The sequence below is a fragment of the Desmodus rotundus genome, chromosome 12 (assembly GCF_022682495.2).
Source record: "Desmodus rotundus isolate HL8 chromosome 12, HLdesRot8A.1, whole genome shotgun sequence".
NCBI classification, from domain to species: domain Eukaryota; kingdom Metazoa; phylum Chordata; class Mammalia; order Chiroptera; family Phyllostomidae; genus Desmodus; species Desmodus rotundus.
The window spans coordinates 52,651,574-52,661,037 of NC_071398.1; the positions used below are offsets into that span (position 1 = coordinate 52,651,574).

A 9,464-nucleotide genomic window follows, 5' to 3' on the forward strand; every position below is an offset into this window, starting at 1 on the left:
AATACTTCAGGGCAGTGCCCTGCTACCTCCTGTGGCAGTTCATCAAGAGAAAAATATTTTCTAAAAGTTTTCATTTGTGACAGCCTTTGTGACCTTTCATTTTCTTAAATTCTATCCCTTCCTTGTTATTCTTTGAACTGCAGAGGGATAGACTGAGGAATAAAAACTCAGGGATCATTGCAGCATTATAATAACCAAGGTATGGAAGCAACCCAAGTGCCCATCAATTGATGATTGTATAATGAGGCTGTGGTACGTATATACAATGGAACATTATTTGGCAATAAAAAAGAACAATATCTTACCATTTGCTACAACATGGATGGGCCTGGAGGGTATAATGCTCAGTGAAGTGAGTCAGAGGAATACAAATATTGTATCGTACGATATCACTTATGTGTGGAGTCTAAAGAACAAAACAAATGAACAAACCAAATAGAAACAGACTCATAGACACAGAGAGCAGACTGGTGTTTGCCAGAGGGGAGGGGTGTTGGGGGACTGGGAGAAAAAAAGTGAAGGCATTAAGCAGTACAGATTGGTAGTTACAAATCGGTCACGGGGATGTAAAATACAGCATAGGAAATATTGTCAATAGTATTGTAATAACTATGGTGCCGGGTGGGCACTAGAAATACCAGGGGGAAGAGTTTGCAAAGTATTATGTATGACTGTCTAGCCACTGTGCTGTACACCTGAAACTGATAAAATATTGAATGTCGACTGTAATTGAAAAATAAAATAAAAAAAACACAGGAACTTGTCAGCAGGGTATTCTTCCACTTAAAACTTCTATCAAACTTGCATTCATTCCGTGGGGTGGAAAGGCGACTTACTGATATCTTGTCCAGCAAAATAACTGGAGTCACCTGTGGCTTAAAATCTAGTCCCATCTGGTTCAAAGGAGTCTCAGGGCTTCCTTCCACTTTAGGGGAGGCCTAGCTTATTATAGGCCGGCCATTGCTCTAAACACTTTACATAAAAAACCCACCTGCTGCTCACAACATCTTTATCTACGATCACTATTCCCTTTTACTATAGGTTGAGAAAGTCAGGCAGAAAGAAGTTAAGTAATTTACTAAGGTTACCCAGCTAGAATGTGGTAAAACCAGGTTTATGAACCCAGGTAACTTGGCTTGAAAGTCTTTGGATCTAACCGCAATGCTAGACTGTAAATGAGGACTGGGAAAAACCAGAAGAAAGGACGCAGGAAAACAGGTCCTTGAAGCCAGGGAGCAGAGCTTCGGGAAGCGGGATGCCTGTGAGGAAGCCCGGGAAATGGAAAGTGGTAGCGGGCCGCGGCTAGGGATGGGGGTGGAGGGAGCTACAGTTACTTCTCAGGGAGCAGTGGCAATGGCTTTGTTGGCAGTTTGCGGCCTACGGTGTGTTAAGGGTACGTGGACGGTGAGGACTACAGTCAGGTGAGTGTGCAGTTTGGCCTCCGAGGAGAGGAGAGACAAAGGCCGCTGGAGGGGCGCAGCCCGGGGGCTGCCCTTGCTCCCGCACAGCAACTGCCTGGTGAGGTTTCTCAGGGGAAGGAGGGTCCGCCGGCCCAGAACGCCAAGAGCGCCAAGAGCGCCGAGGAAGCTCCGCTTTCTTCTGAGTTTGTGTCGAGCGAGCGCCAGCTCTTTACTCCCGCTGAGGTCCGAGCCCTGGGGGCCCAGCGCGACCCTTACAGGGGGTTTCTCGCGGTACAGAACTCGTCACTCTTCCTCTCCCGCGACTTCCTCCCGGAGTGGAGGTGAGGCCGCGGAGCAAAGGGGTTAATCCGGGAACAGCCACCGAGAGGCTTTTCCTAGAGAGCCCGGGAAGGCGTCTCCCGCGAGCCGGCGTTGCTCCATCTTCAGCGCGCATCCTCGGGATTCGGGGCGCTGCAAAGGCGCGGCTGCGGGAGCAACCCGTGCAGCTACGGCCAGGGGGTTCCCTGCCGTGGGACCGGCGGACGACGACCCCCCACCGCCGAGAATCTTCTGCCGAAACAGCTGCGGTGCAGGGAGGCCCGAGCGCGGCCCGGGCCCAGGATGGCGAGAGAGTCGGGGGCGAGCGCGGCCCTGGACGCCCGGGCGGCCGAGGACTCGGCCGGGATCCGGGCCGTGAAGGCGGAGGACGAGGAGGGCCCGGGCCCCGAGCGCTCGCGCCAGCGCTTCCGCAGCTTCCGCTACCCCGAGGCCTGGGGTCCCCGCCGCGCGCTGCGCCGGCTCCGCGAGCTCTGCCGGCTGTGGCTGCGGCCCGAGACGCACAGCAAGGAGCAGATGCTGGAGCTGCTGGTGCTCGAGCAGTTCCTGCGCATCCTGCCCGCGGGGCTGCGCGCCCGGGTGCGGGAGCGGCGCCCGCAGAGCGGCGACGAGGCCGTGGCGCTGCTAGAGGATCTGCAGGGGCCGCTGGCGGAGCCCCAGGCGCAGGTAGAGGGTGGGCGCGGCAACTAAAAGCCCGACACTCGCGCGTGGAGCGTGGGCGTTCCCGCCGGAGCCTCCTCGGCGGTCAGGTGAAGCCCAGGCTCGTTTTCACAATAACGTCTTTAAACATATTAAGGATCACAGAAGAGCTCGATTACGTGGAAATGCAGTTGCAGGGCGTCTATAAATGAGTGACAAGGCTATGGATGCGCTTCTCTAAATGAATGCGCCAAATAGCGAGATCCAGGGACGGGCCTAATCACTGGTCACTACAAACGGTTACAAGTCTGAGTGATGGTGAGGACATTTGCCGGGTTGCAACGTGACGCGAAAAACCCGGTAATCTCTCTCACAACTACCCGGGTGTGCTTATGCCACTTGGCTTTGTTGTTTCCATTTATAGTGGAAGGAAATGCTAAATCTCTCTTAGAGGCTAGTAAAAAATAAATAAATACTCCCCCGCCCCCATTTAACTGTTAGAATATTTGGGAGGGAGTGCCCCTCAGCTCTCTAACAGTGAAATCATTTCAAATGGCTCATCCTCACGCTTTTCATTCTTTTTCTTGTTAATGAGTATTTTTTCCTTTTTTTTTTTTTAAATATAAAAAATTAATCAGGGTACATTGCGGGGTCAGGTCCCCAGTAGGGGGCGCTGCAGAAGCCCCCACACATAGATGTTTCCCTCCCCCGTCTAAAAATAAATAAATAAGTAAATAAGTAAGTAAATAAATAAATAAAATCTTTTAAAAAATTAGTTGAAAAGACAAGGGGTCAACCCCACCAGGCAGGTTGGTCAGACGCTGGCTGCGCGGATCCTAACATTCCGCGCAGCCAGCGGTGTAAAGGTGTAAATTACAGAGCTTCAGTTCATAAAAAAAGACGTATAACAAATATTTAAAATGGCACCTTCGACGGAGCACAACAAAACTTCCAGCCAGCCCACGGGCCCGCAGTGCGGTGCAGTCACTGGGTGGCTCCTCACTCTGCTCCTGCCAAAAAGTGACACTGAACGAAGAACAGGTCCTGGGCTCTCCCAGATGTGAACCGCATTTTCCCCCACACTAGAACCAAGGGGCAGATTCTCTGCAGGAGAGGGTGGGAGGGCAGTGGTGGATGTGGGTAAACCTGAGCTGCACCTGAGAAGGTAACTTGGAAACTAAACTATAAACGTCTGGAGGGAAGTCTGCATTCCACAGGGACACGCCACGTGCAGGGGCTTGTGAGGTCATTTCACATACTGTGTATTTTGGGTCCCCAAACCCTATAGCTGAAAAGGTCTGAATACAGCTTTGCTGCTTTCACTGCGCTGGCCCTTATTGAACCTTTTCACGTCCTGGACTGTTTAGGATGAAAGGAAAGCGCTTCCCCTAACGTGAGGTATTTCCTTCTTTAGCGGTTGTTTCCTTGACAAACAGGCCATGAGAGGGAGGATTAAGTTGGTGAGGGAGGAATGTGCATTCCTGCACATGCCCAGCTCTGGGATGATCCAGGGCAGAGGGGCTAGGGGGTTACCTGTTGTTTCAGGGGCTGCTGAAAATGGAAGAGGTGGCTCTGACTGTCTCCCCAGCATGGACAGAGCTGGAGTCACTGCAGGCAAACGTGTGCCGAGATGACAGGCAGGAGGCCGGTGGAGCTCTGACCTCCCTGGGTAAGATGGATGGGCACCGGAGGCTCACGAGGTTTCCTGGCTTCCTTGGTATCTTAGAACCAGCCAGGCTGTTAGAAGCCACTGGGACCCGTTGTGTTTGGGTTCAGAATCACGGTGTCTAACCCTTGTCACCCACCAGCACCTTAACTGTCTTGTGCTCTAGTTGGGTGAAGTGGAGTGAAGAGGCAGGACAGGTCTGGCTTGGAGCCGACACTCAGTCCAAGTTGATTCCCCTCCTGTGGCTTAGCCCAGAGAGGGGAGAGCTGAGGGGTCTCTTGGGCCACAGGACCAGAACAGGAAAGCTGGAAGCCACTTAGCGACGATGAGGGAGCCGGATTCAGAGATGAGGGCGCAGGGACTCACAGGAGGCCGGGCTTGTCTGAGTTCCTGTGGGGCTCCAACTAGGATTGCCCAGTACAGAGGCCAGTTGTGTGTGGGGAGCCCAACTCTGCCTGGGATAAGCAGACGGGACTCTGCTTTCCTGGCTCCTTCTTACTCTGATTTGTACTGAACGCTCTGAAGTCTGTTCACTTGCCTTGCATACAATCCTGCCCAGCCCTTTATTCTCCTCTCCGGGGTGCAAGGCCCTGTCTGACCATCCCCAGAACTTAGGGCCCAGTGCCGGTCTCACCCCTTCCCTCCAGTCTTAGTTTGTACTCTTCTCCCGATGGACCCGTTCCCGTGCCCAGGTCTCCTTCCCCTAGTACCCCTGTTCTCCCTCTGTGCCTCCATCCTGATTCTCATACCTAAACCCTCGTCCACACTGGAGCTAGACCACTGCTGTTCTTGTCTTCCCCAGACTAGCAGGGAGCTTTCTGAGGAGGCAGGGCATGACTGACAGTTGCTGGCCCTTTGTTATTTCAGGTGGTGAAATACAGACGAAGACCAGAGACATGCCTCTAGCTAAGGAGCATCCAGAACAGGGGCCGGGGCAGATGCGGTGCCACCTGGGTGAAGCCATTGACCAGACACCCCTACATGCAGAAGCAGGTGAACAGGAGGGCAAGTCACTGAGAAAGCAGAAAAACACCAGTGGGAGGAGGCGGCACATTTGCCACGAGTGTGGAAAGAGCTTTGCCCAGAGTTCAGGCCTGACTAAGCATAGGAGAATCCACACTGGGGAGAAACCGTATGCGTGTGAAGACTGCGGCAAGTCCTTCATCGGCAGCTCGGCCCTCGTCATTCACCAGAGAGTCCACACTGGGGAGAAACCCTATGCGTGTGAAGAATGCGGCAAGGTCTTCAGTCACAGCTCAAACCTTATCAAGCACCAAAGAACGCACACTGGGGAGAAGCCCTACGAGTGTGAGGACTGTGGGAAGACCTTTAGCCAGAGCTGCAGCCTCCTCGAACATCACAGAATCCACACCGGGGAGAAGCCGTACCAGTGCCGCGTGTGTGGCAAAGCCTTTAGGCGGAATTCCCATCTCCTGAGACACCAGAGGGTCCACGGCGATGGACATGTCCAGGATCCTGAGCAGAGAGAGATTTGGGAGAGGTTTGGCTCGGGGAAGATGGCGAGCCAGGAGGGGGATGTCCAGGCTCCCGTTTCTTATAAGTGTAGTGAGTGCAAGAGAACTTTCAGTAGGAGCAGAAGCCTCATTGAGCATCAGAAAATCCACACTGGGGAGAAACCCCACGAGTGTGATGCATGTGGAAAAGGCTTCACCCGGACTTCATACCTCGTACAACATCAGAGGAGCCACGTTGTGAAAAAAATTGTGTCTCGGTGACCCGTGTCTTAGGTGCTCAAGTGTCTGCTCCTTCCTCGTTGAACGAAGCCTCCCTGGAGCCCTTCCGGACCAAGACGTTGTGGGCCCGGGCTTTGGGTACCACACGTCCTCAGGCAGGTGTTAGATCTTCCCCTTTCTAGAGGGTGACTGGAGAAAACCTTGTTTGAAAGGAGGCTCTGGATTGTTTTCTGGGAGACCTAGGACCTGACACAAGTTTGTCCTCACCCGTTGGACTTCCGGGGCTTCCAGACTGGCTCATCCCCTGGGCCGCCACCTTTCCTGGGTTGGTGGTTCTGACTGAGGGGCAGCTGCTCTGACTGCTCGTTCTGCCCATGTTGCCTCCTCCACCACTGCGCCGGGTCAGTGGCGTCTCGTCCCCCACGGTGCCTTGCCTGTAGGTGCTGTATGAGAATGACCCTCACTTCCCTGGAAGTCTGATGTCTGGAACTCTGAGGAACTGCTGACTATGGCCATCTGTGTTTGTGTCGAATTCTCTGAGGTTCTAGATTTAGAGGTCAATCTAGTGTATTTATTTCCAAGTACTTAGGACCAGGAGAGTTGGGGAGGAGGAATCCATGTTTCTTCACTGGCATATTCTTCACTTCCAGTTAAGAATGTCTTAAAGAGCTTCCTTATCATTAAGACATTGTGAGACTGTTCTATCCACAGAACGCCATTCTGTAGTTAATGTCAGTCACCTTAGTTCACATTAATTCTGTTGCTCTTTAGGGGGCAACTGTTCACAATCAGGTAAATAAAGATCAATTTATCAATTCAGATCAAAACGACTATGAATTGGACACAAACTCTCTGATGTTCAATGGTGTGTTTCTCAGTCTTTGCTTTTCTTGGGCATAACCAAGTGTCAGGACACCATCTGCATCTCTCCCTCCCAAACAGGAGCCATCCGTTTGCCACGGCTTATGCCAGCTGAGCTTAAGCTTCCTCCAGGGCGGAGGATTCGCACCAAATATTTATAACCAGTATGATTCATGCTTTCAAACCTGCCCTGTGGTGGAGGACAGGAAGATGGATCGGGAGACAGCCGATAGCAGGACCCGACTATGGGCAGCAGAGAAGCACACTGGGAGCCGTGACTGCCCAAACTGATTCCACAAGATTCAGGTGCCAGCGTGTGAAGTCAAGACTATGCTGTGAGTTACTCACAGCAAGAATTGTGTGATATCCCTGTTTTCACCCAAATCACCTTCTGTGAGTTCTTCCAAGACTGGTATCTTCTCTTAGGTGCTGAGTGCCTATCACTTGCTTCCAGCTACACCAGGTTCTGCCAAGCACGGATTCAGCTTCTGATGAAACCCTGGCCATGTCTTGTTCGGCTGCCTTCCTGGATTCCTGCTCTGCCGGAGCACAGGCTGACCAGGGCCTTTGCAAACCACAGGGCTCTCCCTTGGTCAGTCCTGCCACCTTTGCCTTCAGTCCCCTACTGCAGTCCAACTTGACCCTTTACTTCTCACAACCCTATAGACCTTCTCCGTTTAATCATTCCTAGCCTTTTAAAATTTTCTTTTAAATTAACCTTTTTTTGTTACCTCCACAAAGCAGTCATTTCCTTTGAACTCCTTATTTTTCCTAAATATTTGCTAATGGCCTTGATCTTAAACACTGTTCATTTTTCTTTGGTGTTTGTTTCTTATATCATGTGGAGAGATATGTGTGAAATCCTCTTATAAACCAGAAAGGAGTACACGAGTATAACTTACTGAGGTTAACAAAGGACCACTGTGCCTCATTTTACTCATTCTGCCCCTTCTGCACACAAAACACTTCTCTGTAGAAAAGGGAAGTGTGGAAGAAAAACACTTTTGAGTACCAGCTTTCCTGACAATAAAAGGGGTAAAGTGCACACACATGCACACCCACGCACACTCACACTGGAGCTTAGGCTTCCTGTACGGTCATGGCGCTAAGACAGGCACGTAAGTGAGGCAGTGCCGGGATAAGCGACGTGAGTGGTAAACGATGGCAGGTGAGCCGTGGCAGTTCAGAGGAGGGAAAGGTCTCTTCTGGCTCTGATCTGCGTTTACTCCATGGACAGGTGACATGTTAGTTGAAAGACTGAAGGAGTTTCTCAAATTTAGTAAAGAAGGCAAGTTTGAAGAGGTCGGTACATTGTAAAATCCTTCAGTGCTGGAGTAAGGAGTTTAAATTTTATTCAGTAAGCACCCTGACATTTTATGATGAAAATGTTATCTAAAAAACTGTATTTGTGTAATTTCAAATAAAATAATTAATTTGCTGCTAGTCTTAGATGTGCCCCTTGTGTGTAAAACGAAGTTATGTTTATTAATAAGTGAATTCTAAAATGAGTTTAACTCTAGCCTATTTAAAAGGAGGGCAAAAAAGAAAAAAATATGTTCAGATGAAATTAGATCCAGTAAAACAAGCTGCTTAGTTGAGATATAAGCAATATATCAAGTGGAATAAAATGACAATTTTTATGCCTTTTAAAATTGTTTTTAGGGATTTTAGTGGAAAAAAAATAGGAGGCGTGACAGCATAGCTCACAGGGTTTGAGGATCTGCTTAGACAAGTACATTCTGTGTAAATAACCTGAGAATGTGGACACTGCCAAGGAACGGCGCTGATGTTGTTAGTCAAAACTGCAATATGCCGGGGTGACAACTGTTTAATAATAAAGACCACCTTTAACAAGTGTCCTGTATCCGACAGTGTTGACGGTGTGATGAGATCTCAAATTGTGAGTGGTTCCATCTTGATTGTTCATAATGAGAACTTCACCCACTATGTAAACTCAACTAATCTACTCATCTCTACATTCTTTTCAGTCTTTTGTTTTTACTCCCGAATGACAGCCGAATTGCCTCTGAAAAATTCAACGGAGGAAACTTTCTCAGTCCGCTTTGTACATGTAGTAGCTATTTCATCCATTTCAAGTGGAGTTGCTACTACAGAAATGTTTCAGATTGACTATTTTCCTGGGAACGTTTTTGGTTGACAATTGTAGGAATATACTTTCATTTTTGCTCAGAGTGTGTAGAAACTATTCTAAACATTTTATTTAAAAATTTGTCCAAGTTCTTTATTAAAAAGTCAAAACACTCCACAAAGACACAAATGGATGTCTTGTTTCTTCCCTGAACCCCCTTCAATTTACCGCATCCGCAGATAATCACTTGTTTCTTGTGTTTTTCCAATTTCTGTGTACAACATGCATTTTTTATGCCTCTGATTTCTCGCTCCAGTTGTGGGGTCCAGCTGTGGGTCTGCTGTCTCATGCACCTTGCATCCTCCAAGGCTTAGGAGCTGAACCATTTCCACCGACGCTGTTCTATCAGGTGTCTGAAAAGGTTCATGGTGCAGGGGTCACATGCACACAAATTCTTACCCAGTCGGTGGCTGGTCACGCTGGAATTACCCTCCCCTGTCCTTGCTCCAAGGTGCCTTCTCTTCCTCAAAATATTCCCCTCACAGCCCCGAACTGCTGGGATTGACTTCAGGTAACTACAAAGAATAAGTATAATTTTTTTTCTAAATAAATTACCTTAAAGCTGGGCTGTTATCAGATACCTTTGAGTTAACTTTTTAAAAATCCTCACCTGAGGATATGTTAATTGATTTTAGGGGCAGAGGAAGGGAGAGAGTGACATATGGACGTGAGAGACAAACATCAATAGGTTGCCTCCCGCGTGCGTCCCGCTGAGCATG

At 49.5% G+C, this 9,464-nt stretch overlaps 1 protein-coding gene across 1 annotated transcript; it reads left to right on the top strand.

Moving 5' to 3' along the window:
* The first annotated feature begins 1,881 nt into the window (after positions 1-1,881).
* ZKSCAN4 (zinc finger with KRAB and SCAN domains 4) lies at positions 1,882-8,882 on the top strand. Its single transcript, XM_045203615.2, has 3 exons — positions 1,882-2,402; positions 3,921-4,044; positions 4,909-8,882. Exons 1-3 carry the CDS (start codon positions 2,022-2,024, stop codon positions 5,775-5,777), a joined length of 1,374 nt encoding a protein of 457 aa, XP_045059550.2. The 5' UTR covers positions 1,882-2,021; the 3' UTR covers positions 5,778-8,882.
* Positions 8,883-9,464: the final 582 nt, after the last annotated feature.